The sequence below is a fragment of the Urocampus carinirostris genome, chromosome 18 (assembly GCF_059441175.1).
Source record: "Urocampus carinirostris isolate Australia breed hairy pipefish chromosome 18, RoL_Ucar_1.0, whole genome shotgun sequence".
In the NCBI taxonomy this organism is placed as follows: domain Eukaryota; kingdom Metazoa; phylum Chordata; class Actinopteri; order Syngnathiformes; family Syngnathidae; genus Urocampus; species Urocampus carinirostris.
The window spans coordinates 21,287,140-21,300,774 of NC_142366.1; the positions used below are offsets into that span (position 1 = coordinate 21,287,140).

A 13,635-nucleotide genomic window follows, 5' to 3' on the forward strand; every position below is an offset into this window, starting at 1 on the left:
GAGAACATTTAAATATATATTAAATTGTTACATTATTAGTTTTAAAATTGTTTCTTAATCAACTTTTGGGGTTTAATTTTCAAAATCAATGAATTTTAATATACTATTATAGATATCATTAAGATAGATAGATAGATGGATAGATAGATAGATAGATACTTTATTCATCCCCGTAGGGAAATTCACACTTCCAGCAGTATCCTTGTGTTGAAAAATAAAATGATAAAATAAAATAAAATATATAGAATACAAAAATACCCAAAATAACGTGTTGATATAGAGTATTAAAATAGTGCTACTTAAAATACACACTGTAATTAAAAATAGGGTAATATGCAAGTGTAGCGGTGGGTTTTAATGTGGGCGTTTACTCCCACGGGTGGAGTTAAAGAGCCTCATGGCATGAGGAAGAAATGATCTCCTTAATACAATAAATGTGAAATATGTTCGTGATGCAGAGTGAGGCACACAATCCTCTTGCCTCATGGCAGAGGACGATAATGAAACCGAGGATTAAGACAGTAAAAGGTAATATTTTTACGGTACTTTATGTATTACTTTCTTACTGTTCCAATCAAATAATGAATGAATTGTCACGACCCAGAAATCGAATCTCGGACCCAATTGCGTTCGTTTTAAAAGGAATCTTTATTGGATTGAGCTGACAGAGCTGGCTTTGGGAGCCTGATGGTTGTCGGTCGCTAGCAGCGTTGGACGGAATGGCAGTTCCGTGACAGGTAGGCAGAATCGCTTAGCGGGCAGGTCGATGGCCAGGGCAGGATAGCAGGTCGCAAACGTGGGACAGAAACAGGTCGAAACCGAAGACCGGCAGGAATCAAACAGAAGAAGTCTTTGGTACTGGAATTTGGCAAAATACACAGAGAGACACAAGTACGGTCTGACACTCTCCTCTGGGCGCTGACAGCTTGAGAGGAGAGTGCCGGCCAATCAGAGACGATTGCCCCAGGTGTCTTCATTTTGTCAATCATGACATGAATAACATTTATGCTTTTTTGTAAAACTGACCGTGCCTCACCAGAAACAAACTTCACTGCACGTCACTGGTAACTAAGTTGGCAGTAAATGGGTTAAAATGTAAAACCTTCGTAGTAAGAGACATCTTTTAACCTTCCTTTCTGACGATTTTATTGCAAGAATGTGTTACATAGTACTTAGTCAACATGAGTATCAAGCGTCTCATTGAGGCTTGGATTTATGTGCACCAGCATTACTTCCTGGCACCCAAAGGATGCACTGCAAAGCACTTTTTTGCATATTTGGGGTCTTGAGCAATGAGAAGAAGCACGTCCAACACCACAAGATCTGTTTAGATCATCATCAAGTTCACCGAATGTCTTCTTGTTTTGTTCCATCAGCATGTCAAGCTTTTTTGTGATTTAACTCTACGTTAGGAGTCGCCAACTCAGTTTAACTGGGGTCTGAAAGAGCTAGGGTCTGTTCGAATCGTGTTTTCCTAAAAGAAATATCAGATAAATTATAAATAAAGTATTAATTTTTCTAAATTCCCTACATAAAATATATAAAACTAAAAAAAAAAACATTAAGGTTTTGTATGAAAATAAATCAATCAGTAATAAAATACCATATTTACCACAATATAAGGTACAGGATTATATAAGCCACACTAGACTATAAAACAGAAAGCGCCTGTACTTCCTGCGGAGGGTGAGGAGAGCCCACCTGCCCCCACCCTCCCTCATCACATTCTACAGGGGCACCATAGAGAGTATCCTGACCAGCTGTATCTCTGTGTGGTGTGGAGGCTGCAGCGCTACCGACTGGGGTAGTGTGAGGAGGGTAACGAGGACAGCAGAGAAAATAATCGGGACTACACTTCCCTCCATTCAGGACATTGGCCAGAAGCGCTGCCTATCCCATGCTAAGAACATTACCGGGGACCCCTCTCACCCCCATCATGGACTGTTCACTCTGCTAGCCTCTGGGAAGAGGTTCTGCAGTGTGCGGTGCAGGACCACCAGGCTCCGCAATAGTCTAGTCCCCCTGGCCATTAGACTGTTAAATGGTCAATCTAACATATAGTTAACTTAAATCTAAACGGCTGCTAATCTGTCTTTTTGCACTACTGGCAGTTTTTATAGCTTGCCACTCATTGCACATTGCTCTCTGCACTATGGTAATTACAGCGTTATTGTTACAGTGTTAATGTTACTGTGTACCTGACTTGTTAACCTGGCTGCCCATTTTGCACATCTGGTTAGCTACTCTTCTTGCACTATCGGCACTATGGTAAAATACTATACGTAGCCAATTACAATACAACTTTATTTATATCTGTACATTCAAGGAAACTGTGGGGGTCAGATGCATCGACATTTCGTTCTGTATACACGTGTACTAGAATGACAATAAAGTAGATCTGAATCTGAATCTGAATCTGAATCTGGTATCATTTCCGTCTATCTCGTCCTGGACTCCAGTCTCCAGTGCCTGATATCAATCCTGTCTGTCCCGTCCTGTCCGGTATCGACTCCTTCTGTCCGATATCTGCTCGTGCAATTGGTACATTAGATCTGTGGGTACACAGTCCCTTCATTATCATCATCATCACTACTTCCATCACTTTTTTTTAACCATCATCATTATCATCATTCCTATTTCCATATACAGCATATTGTCAAATTACAGTATTATGATAACAGAGTTCTCTTGGGTGCTGCTATGTGGTGCGTGTTGTCCGTCATACAAGTATCTTTGGACCTGCTACCATAGGGGGTCCGCCTCCAGGTAGCCGGACCACCATTCTTGAGTGTCCTGATCCGTGCATTAAAAAGACAAGATACGGGAGCTTGAGCGGATGCCTCCAGTATCAAACTCCCACTTGTCTGCCCTAACTCTGAGATGTGAAGCTTAAGTCTGTTTTGTGTTCTTTTTTAGATGTATTTCTATGTTATTGAATCCCCATTTATTTAGTTTTTGTTTGTTTTTCACCATCCAGGTCCAGATTTTCATTCTTACTTGTGATTTTCAGCACTCGTTTTCGGCTGCACGACATAATACTACCACTAGTGGTCAAATAACACACTCTGGTCCTTTCATTTTTTTATCAAGGCCTCGAATTATCATCCCGAGGGTCGCAAATTGCCCTTGGGCAGCAAGTTTGAGACCCCAGCTCTATGTGCTTACACATATTTAAACCAGGAGCATATGAATAGTTCTCTGTTTTTCAGGCTTCTTATGAAAAACTCATGTGACTATTCCTCTCGATATCCCGATCGAATCGATTCGTTTTAATCACAACGAAGCAGTCTTAAAAAAGCGGTTCAGTCTCATTTTTTTGTCTGCCGTTCATCTCCTAGTGAATCACTTTATCTTTGCATTTCAAGAGCATCAGGATGCAAGCGATAAGGTAAGAAACTACACACTCAAACACAAGTAAAAAAGACTGAAAATCAGTCCATAAAAGTGGAGGAAAAACAGAATAACATTTTTTTTAAATGCAGAAGTCAAGTGGGGAACCATTTTCCAAGTAAGAATGTAATGTTCGATTGGCTGGTATTTTTGTTCATTTTTAATTATATTTTTCCTATCTACTAAATTTTTCACAATTACTCAAAATACTTCAGTTTTTGCACTATTTTGGGAGTACCACATGAAAAAAAACAAGTTGAAAATAAAATACATATATGCATGCACAATAAAATCAATCTAGATTCTAGAATGTAGTAAAAAGCGTTTTTGTTCCAACGGCAAGTAATTTTGTAGAAAATCTAGATACGAATTTAGTAAAACGCGAAACAATAGTTAAAAATCCAAAGTTACTTGTACCCAAATGAATAACCTGTATTATGTATTACCCCCCATGCCACAGTGAGCACAATTCATGATGGGAAAAACTTTATATTGTCAGTTAAGGCAACATGATAATTTAAGCTTTTAAAAAAGGATATGAAATATCGTAATTTCAAATAAATTTAATGAAGTAAAAATGTTGCGCTTGATTTCACTGATTTTGATGATCACAAAAAAAACAATAAAAGGTTATAAGGTAGCAAAAACATTTTCTGTTCCACTGGCATGTAATTTTTTTCGTTATTTTTGTAGAAAAAAACAAGATAAAAATATAGTATAACAGAAAAGGGGTTAAATATATAGCATTTAAAAATAAATATAATCAATTCAAACTGTTTTACTTAATTTAACTTATTTTAAGAATTTTCTTATTTCGCGGAATCACTAGCGTTTGTGTTCACGCGCATGACTTCCCCATTTCCGTGAAATAAAGTTTGTGTGAAAACGTTACGCGTCTGGGTCCTCCGTCTGTTCAGGTTCTGACACCACTGGCAGGTAATTTTAGCTCATTTTAAGTAATGTTCTTGTTTTTTGTAGGAAAACGGGATAAAATATGGTAAGCCTGAAAAAAATGTTTTAAAATAGAACTAATGGAGCAAAAATGTTGCAACTAGATTTTCTGATTCGAATAATTATTTTTCATATATTTCTTAACAACAAAGAAAAAAGAGTCAAGAGTAAGAACACACTAGAAACACTTTTGTTTCACTGGCAGGTAATTATTTGCTAATTTCAACTTACATGATTATTTTTGTGGAAAAAAAACCAAGATAAAATATAGTAAAAGGTGAAAATAAGTGAAAATGTATTAAAATCCAAAATAACAGCATAATCATGAACCAAAATGAATAAGCTGTATTACCACCTGACCACCAGTAATGATAGGAAAAATCAATATTGTTATTTTCGAAAACATGATCATTTAAGCTTTAAAAATGATAGTATTTAATTAAAAAACACATGAAAAATGATCCTGGAATTAATTTTTAAACAATTGCTTTGAGGTTGAGAAGGACCTGTAAATCTATGCCTTTTCTCCGTATTTTATATAATGCGATTTTTTTGGATCATTTTTGTAACCATTTTGGTTTGAAACATTTAAAAATATATATATATTTCGGCTCTAATCCAGATCGTCTTGGTCACTGGTGGCAGACGACAACATCACCATAAATTGCTTGTTTTTTTCGTGGTATTCTGCATAGTCTGTCTTGTTGTGGGTAAATAGGTGCCGCGTTGTTTTTGTATGGTTTATTATTGTTTAATAAGGAGAATTGCAACCATTAATACAGGGATCAATTGGCTACTGGTATGTCCTAGACTAAAAAAAAAAGTTATGAAACTGTCATGATTACCGATTGGGTTCCGCTCATTTGGCGCCAGCCGCTGCGGGCTATTTGATTGGCTCCCTGTCCCTTTTTAAGCCCAGTCCTGTCACTCTCCTTTTGTCAGTCCGTCTGCAAACCTCTGTTGTTACAAGGCAAGCCTTTTTGACCCTGACTCCCGCCTGTCCCGTTTTTGCACCCGTTTTTCCACCTGTCCGTTCCTGATCTCCCTGTCTGTCTCCGGCTACGACCTGTTTTTTGATACTGACCAGATCTGCTCTCCCGTCCCGGCTAACGACCTGTTTTTGATCCGGACCACGTATTTGCTCTCCTGTCCCGTCTATCGACCTATTTTTCCGTCCTTGACACCACCATCTCCCGCTACGGAAGATCTCCCTCTGTATTCGGATCAAGATCCAGCGAGCACCGGCTCGCGGGCGCTGCCGTTTTGAATAAAACTTTATTTCAATAAAACTTGTGGTTAAACATTACGCAATTGGGTCCTGATTTGGTCCTGGTCATGACAGAAACACTGCTTTTGTGCAAACAGTGTTCAAAACGTGTATTTTCTCTACCCCTCAGGTCTTTTTTTATCCCGAAATGGTCGTCAGATGCCCGTCTCGACGGAAAGACAGCCGTCATAACGGGTGCCAACACGGGAATCGGCAAAGAGACGGCAAAAGATTTGGCAGCCAGAGGCAAGATAGTGTTTAGGATTCATGATTTAGGGAACAGGTGTGAAACTCATGGCCCGCGGGGCAAATCTGGCCACATGGTCCAAGTTAACACTAGATAGCTCTAAAACACACATCTTCCTGGTCACTAAAAACACACTGAAATAGTAAGTGAACATAAAAATACATTAATACAATAAATAGGATGATAATAATATGACATTAAAGCCCTGGTCTCTAGTGGTAACGTCTGGAAATTCTTGTAACTTGGATCTTCACTTGTATATCAGGCAGAATTTTTGCTGGAAGAACATCTCAGAATTCCTCTTGATATGTAAGGATATCACTGTATTCAATTTAGAACAGTATTATACTGTAAAGTGTAGTAACATTTTTTTAACGCAGGTTTGTGGCTTGAACATTTAATAAATATGAAGTCGAGTCAATTCGTGTTTATTTGTGAGGCCCTTAATCACAAGGAGTCTCAAAGGGCTGCACAGAATGCAAATTATTGCAAACTACAGACTATTATTACACCATCCCCTGATCTAAAACCTACATGAGGGCAAGGAAAAACCCAAAAAACCTCAACTCTAGGAAATGAAGAAACCTTGAGAAAGTACCGCACATGAGGTAATCCTTCCAGGATGACCAGGCTGCAATGGATGTTGCATTAACGAACAATAAAATAAAAAATACAATATAAAATAATTTCAGTATAATATAGAATAAAAATGAAATAAAAAGGATGACCACGCTGCAATGAAAGTAGCATGAACAAACAATACACAGAAATATAGGCCAATTATAAGCTATAGAATAGAAGTGTGCTTTAAGCCTTGGTTTAAACAGTTCCACTGAGTTGCAGAGCATTCCACAATCTATCTATCTCTTCTTGGCTCTTGGGATCACTAGTAGACCAGCATTTTCGGACCGTAACATAGGGAGAAATTAAATCTGAAAGATATAACGGAAGCAAGTCCATGTATGATTTTGTTTAATACCAACAGAACCTTAAACTCACATCTAAAGCTAACAAGGGAGCCAATGCAGGTTGGCTTGAATCAGGGTTATGTGATCAAACGTTCTTGTACCAGCTGCAGGCCCTTGATTTTTCGGGAGACCAGGGAGTGGGGCATTACAGTAATCGAGACGGGAGGTAATAAGCGCATGAATTCGAACCAGAATGGGATAGCGTAGGGTGAATTTTTGCAATGTTGCGAAGATGGAAAAAAGCTGTTCTAGCATCAGACATGTCAAATATACGGCCTGTGGACTGAGACTGGCCCATTGGATGATTTATTCCAACTCAGCATACATTTCTGAGTATGTCAAAAAGGGAAGCGAGACTCCAGGTCATTGTTATCAAAGGTTAAATGGTAAATGGTCCATATATGGTAAATGGTAAATGACATTTATATAGCACTTTTCAAGTCAATAGACTTCACAAAGCGCTTCACAATGTGCTTCATACTTAACCATTCACACACACTCACACACCAATAGCGGCTGTGCAGCCATGGGGGCATTGCCCAGTGTCTTGCCCAAGGACACTTCGACATATAACACGGAGGAGCCGGGAATCGAACCTGCAATCTCTTGATCCCAAGACGAGCGCTCTAACTTCTGAGCTAATGCAGGTTAGAGGGCGGTGTTGAGTTTGTATAGAATGCTGTGTTGTACTGAGTTGGTTCAGGTGTAAAACTGCTAAAATAAACCAGTTAACACTGCCAAACATGAGAATCATTTTCCCCATTGTTTGTGAATAAATGTGTTGTGTTTAGAAAAGATCTGTCATCCATAATTATGATATGTGAGTTAGGCTACCAATGTAGGCTGAATGATAAAGCATAATACTGACAAACCAAGCTAAAAATTTGGAGTTGACGTTTTACAGAAGATCTGGATGCAGCCCAAGAGCCAAACTGAGTTTGACATCCCAGCTTTACATGAATGAGAAGTTACATTTATTTTACATACCAGTTACATTTAATTACATTAATAAGACACAACAGACCTTTTGAGGACAGCCATGACGCCGATGTCTCCCTGGGTGAAAATGAGTTTGACACCCCTGCCTTGGAGCCATCAGATTTTAACGCGAAATGAAAATCTATCTCTTCATGGAACATTTTCCAGGTGCCAAAGTGATTCTGGCTTGCCGGGATATGGCAAAGGGAGAGCAGGCGGCCCGAGATATTTTTAGAGAGGTGCCGGGCGCCAAAATTGTCGCCCGGCAGTTGGACCTGGCCGACACCAAATCCATCTGCCAATTTGCCGAGAACATCTATAACAGTAGGTGACAGGCTAGCTCCGAAGTAGATGTTGTGAACGGTGATAAAAATGAATTGTTTTTTCAGCGGAGAAGGTTCTGCACTACCTGATCAACAACGCCGGTGTGGCTCTTTGCCCTTATGCTACCACAGTGGACGGATTTGAGACACACTTTGGTGTCAATCACCTCGGTAGGAAAATTGCTGTTGGTCTATTTTCTTGACACGAATGCAAGACATATTACACTGCTGACATTAAAGTAGTCCCTCATTTTTCACGGGGGTTACGTTTGAAAATGTTCCAGCAATAGTCGAAACCCACGAAGTAGAAACCATTAATTCATTTATTTATTTGTTAAATACTCGATACTTTAAATACAGTGGAACCATGGTTCTCGACCATAATCCGTTCCAGAACCCTGTTCGAAAACCGATTTGTTCAATCACCGAAATCGTTTTTCCCATTAAAAGTAATGTAAAATCGTTTTAATCCGTTCCAACACCCTGAATGTTTACCATGAACGTAAACATGAAGCTAACCCAGGCTAATCGTACGCTCCGTACGAAAGATTACGCTAACATGAACGTGTAAAAATAAAAACTAAGGATTATGAATAGGATTTCTTACTTTTGTGGTGGACGGTGGGGAGAGAAAAATCATCAAAAGTTTTTCAACCTCTTCCAAAACTTGCGGCAGTTGCTTGCTTATAGCGCTAACTTCCTTAGCCGCATCACTCGATTTCACAGCCTCCTTATTCTTTACTATCCTACTGATAGTATATTTAGCCATGCTGTAATCGCTAGCAAGATCGGAAATTCGTACACCTCTTTCATATTTAGCTATTATGTCTTTCTTAAAGGCAATAGTTGGACAAACAACTTGTTTTTTTTTCACCTGTCCTGCGTGCACCGACCTTCTTCGGAGGCATAATTAGGCGCTAAAACACCCGTACGCCGCTCAGCATCGCACCCTAGCGTACCGGCGTTCGAACTCCGATTTTTTGACCGAACAGCGATGCAAGAATTTCTCGAAATTTTTGGTCGAACACCGATTTGTCCGAACTGAGAGAACGTTCGAAAACCGAGGTTCCACTGTACATTAAAACAAGAGAATAAATCCAATTTATAGATTCAAGCTTTTATTTTACAAATAACTTTACAAAATTAAAAACGATCTTGCTACTTTATTGCACTACTGTACTGATTCAGGACACGATCTGCTTTACTTCAGATACTATTCTATCGCCATTGTGTGGACATTATCGGAAAACTAATATGTAGCGTGAAACAAACATACTAAAGTCAAGTCATGTTTATTTGTATAGTCCTTTATCACAAGGAGTCTCAAAGGGCTGCACAGACCACAGAATATTAATAAACCACCCCCTGATCTAAAACCTACATGAGGGCAAGGAACAACTCAAAACCTCAACATGGGGTGAATGAATATGAATGAATACTTATTTACAGCTATATCACACACATGAATTGTTAACAAAAAAATTGCATTGTTAATTCTGGATTTTTCTTTTTAGTTTATCTCTCTCACAGTGAACATGCACCTACAATGACAATTTCATGGTTTTTAAGTGGGAGAAATAGCAAAATAGCAGTGTGTTCAAATACTAATTTTCTTCACTGTATACATATATTCTTCTGTGCATAAAACTAGCATATTCATCTTCTATGCTGAAAACTAGTGTCTTCTTTTACGATGAAAACGTGCATTTTCTCCCAAGCGGAAATCAAGTGGACTGTCACTTGTTATTCTGCATCAAAATTTAATATGATGCAGAATAACCAGTGACAGACCAAAAACGGGACAGGCGGGAGTCAGGGTCAAAAAGGCTTGCCTTGTAACAACAGAGGTTCGCAGACGGACTGACGGATGGGAATATGGTAGATTGCTAACCAGCAAACTCAAATAAGGAGGGCCATGTTTTGACTATTTATGTTATGTTATGACTATTTTTGACACTCTCGCAGGTCATTTTTTCCTAACCTTCCTGCTGCTGGACTTGCTGAAGCACTCGGCCCCGTCCCGGGTCATAAATCTCTCGTCCGTCACACACTCCATGGGGAGAATCGATTTCAATGACCTGTGCGGGGAGAAAAATTACCACCCTGCACGGGCCTACGCTCAAAGCAAGCTAGCCAACGTTCTGTTTACCCGAGAGCTAGCCAAGAGGACCGAGGGTAAGAAACCTGTGCGGCTTTTGAAATCTCTCTGTGTGCCTCATGGCCTCGTTCGCTTGCTTGAAAGGAAAATAAAAATTGAAAAAATAAAAAGGGTGAGCTTGTTTTCCAACGTGAGCGTCTCATGCGTCGACCGCAAAGACTTTTGGCGAGGAGAAGGACTCAAGCAGCCTTTGAGGATACAATGTTTGTCTTTGACTGGGGACACTGTAAACGTTTTAGGGAAATTATGTGAGGAAAAGGGTTCCCTTGTTTTATGTGCTTTTACGGGGCAGAAGAGTGTGATTGAAGGGGATGGGAGCAATGTTCCCTCTATTTTTCCACGGGTCTGAGCGTTCACACAAAGTCAGTGAGCAACGCTTGAAAGAACAGTGAGCCACCACAATCCCAAGTGTGGCAAGATAATTAATTATCAAACATGTCCAAAACTTGACATCAAGTTACATTTTGCTGAGTACAGAAATCTGTACGGAAAAACGCAAATTTGTCAATGATGGATACCGTCCGGTATACACCGACTATCACGAAACGGCAAATCAATCAAGTCAAACGGTTTCGCCGCGTTAGCCTCTATCTCGGTATCGTTTTTTCCGTTGCAAACGAAGCGAGCGGTTTGATGCTACTGCGCGCATGCATCTGCCGCCTAGGATTTCATGTGGTAGTTATGTAGTGAAAGGAAGTCCGTCTCTTTTTAGAGAACCGGCTTTTTCGGCTCAACTCATTAAAGAGAGCCAGCTCACAAACGGTTCACTTGCTTCGATGCATTATATTACGAATTATGATGTTGTATAAAGAAGTTTAAAAAAAAGTATTAAAGGAGAAAATGAAAAAAGACAGGTTTGTGGTTATCCCTTTAACCAGTATATTACCAACAATAATTTAATGCAGATAATGAATTTATAATTTGAATAAGAAAACTCTACTTAATTCTCATCTCATCAGCTGCACCGCTTATCCTCAGTAGGGTCGCGGGGGTGCTGGAGCCCATCCCAGCAGTCATCGGGCAGTGGGCAGGGGGATACCCTGAACTGGTTGCCAGCCAATCGCAGGGCACACAGGGACAGACAACTCCCTCGCTCATTCACACCTAGGGACAATTTGGACCGGCCAATTCACCTGAAATGCATGTTTTTGGAACGTGGGAGGAAACCGGAGTGCCCGGAGGAAACCCACGCAAGCACGGGGAGAACATACAAACTCCGCACCCACGTAGGAGGTTCCCAAGACATGAACTGTGCCGCACATGCGCTAACCACTGCGCCGCCGTGCTCTACTTAATTCTATTTGCATGTATTTTTTCCTTCTACAGTGAACGTCCAAGCTGGTTAATTTTTGAACTTTTTTTTTATAATAAACCTCATTCATGTCGAGCAACTCAGTATCTCACAACAAAATGTTAATTAACAAGATATATAACGAAACACATGTACAATATAACATGTTTAACTACATATATAAACATGTTTGAAAAAAAAAATGTGGTGTAAGATTATTTTGTATTTTGTAAGGGAAAATACAACATTTTGTAAGGGCATGGAGCTGTGGAGCTTGACAGGTATGTTTGTTACCTGACTTAAACGCAGAAAATCTTTCGCCCTCCAGCCCTCGGAGTGACGGCTTACTCGGTGGACCCCGGCATTGTCAAAACAGACATAACGCGGCACGTCGGGTGGCCGTTGGCGAACATCATCCCAACAATTTCCAGCCTGATGAAAACGTCGGCCGAGGGGGCCTACACTACAGTTTACTGCGTGGTCACCCCTGAGAATGAGCTGCCCAACGGGGGCCACTACAGGTGAGTTACGTGCCATGGATCACGCTAACTGTTAGCGGCTAACATATCGGATGTCTCCTGGCAGGGACTGTGCCTATTCCAAGTCTTGCAGGGCTGGCCGGGATGACGGCACCGCTTTGAAGCTGTGGGCTGCCAGCTGCCATTTGCTCAGCATCCGCTGGAGATAAACACGTGCGGAGAAATGATCATAATTGAATGCTAATGAAGGCTGACGTTGTAGAAGACTTCAATTATTAAAAGATCATACGGCGAAAAAGTTCTGTCTGTCTGTCAGTCCATCTATCTATCTATCTATCTATCGATCTATCGATCTATCGATCTATCGATCTATCGATCTATCTATCTATCTATCTACCTGACTGTCGGTCTATCTATCTATCTTTCTATCTATCTACCTGACTGTCGGTCTATCTATCTATCTTTCTATCTATCTACCTGACTGTCGGTCTATCTATCTATCTATCTATCGATCGATCGATCGATCGATCGATCTATCGATCGATCGATCGATCAATCGATCGATCTATCTATCTATCTATCTATCTATCTATCTATCTATCTATCTATCTATCTATCTATCTATCTATCTATCTATCTATCTATCTATCTATCTATCTATCTATCTATCTATCTATCTATCTATCTATCTATCTATCTATCTATCTATCTGACTGTCGGTCGGTCGGTATTTCTATCTATCTATCTATCTATCTGACTGTCGGTCGGTCGGTATTTCTATCTATCTATCTATCTATCTGACTGTCGGTCGGTCTATCTATCTATCTATCTATCTATCTATCTATCTATCTATATATCTATCTATCTATCTATCTATCTATCTATCTATCTGACTGTCGGTCGGTATATCTATCTATCTATCTATCTATCTATCTATCTATCTATCTATCTATCTATCTATCTATCTATCTATCTATCTATCTATCTATCTATCTATCTATTTATGTCTACTTCCTGATTGTGAAACAGACACTAAAAAGCAGTCAATACAGGTATCAGGCAACATTTACAACTCTTTCAAAATGTCTACAACATTGGCCAAAGTAAAATACACAGTTGCAGAGTTTTTATAGCTGTAAACTGGTTGTTTCCAAATGGCCACTTTAGGAAATGCCTAGACCTACTCTCAGGAAAATGTGTATGTTTCAGATTGTGATGATTAAGCGACTGTCTTCCCATATTTTAACTTTTCTTATCGAACAAAACACTAGTTAGAGTGTTGTTTTTGCTATTTTGCATTAAATGAGATTGGAAAAAAGGAAAATACGAGAAAAACGTACTTTAAAATAAGTTTTATTTTACTGGAAAATATCTCACTGTCTTTCTCTCTCTCTCTCTTTCTATCTATCTATCTATCTATCTATCTATCTATCTATCTATCTATCTATCTATCTATCTATCTATCTATCTATCTATCTATCTATCTATCTATCTATCTATCTATCTATCTATCTATCTATCTATCTATCTATCTATCTATCTATCTATCTATCTATCTATCTATCTATCTATCTATCTATCTA

At 39.4% G+C, this 13,635-nt stretch overlaps 1 protein-coding gene across 1 annotated transcript; it reads left to right on the top strand.

Moving 5' to 3' along the window:
• Positions 1-3,322: 3,322 nt before the first annotated feature.
• LOC148348632 (retinol dehydrogenase 12) lies at positions 3,323-12,311 on the top strand. Its single transcript, XM_088322077.1, has 7 exons — positions 3,323-3,388; positions 5,739-5,854; positions 7,970-8,125; positions 8,191-8,295; positions 10,090-10,299; positions 11,902-12,094; positions 12,159-12,311. Exons 1-7 carry the CDS (start codon positions 3,375-3,377, stop codon positions 12,259-12,261), a joined length of 897 nt encoding a protein of 298 aa, XP_088178203.1. The 5' UTR covers positions 3,323-3,374; the 3' UTR covers positions 12,262-12,311.
• The last annotated feature ends 1,324 nt before the right edge of the window (positions 12,312-13,635 follow it).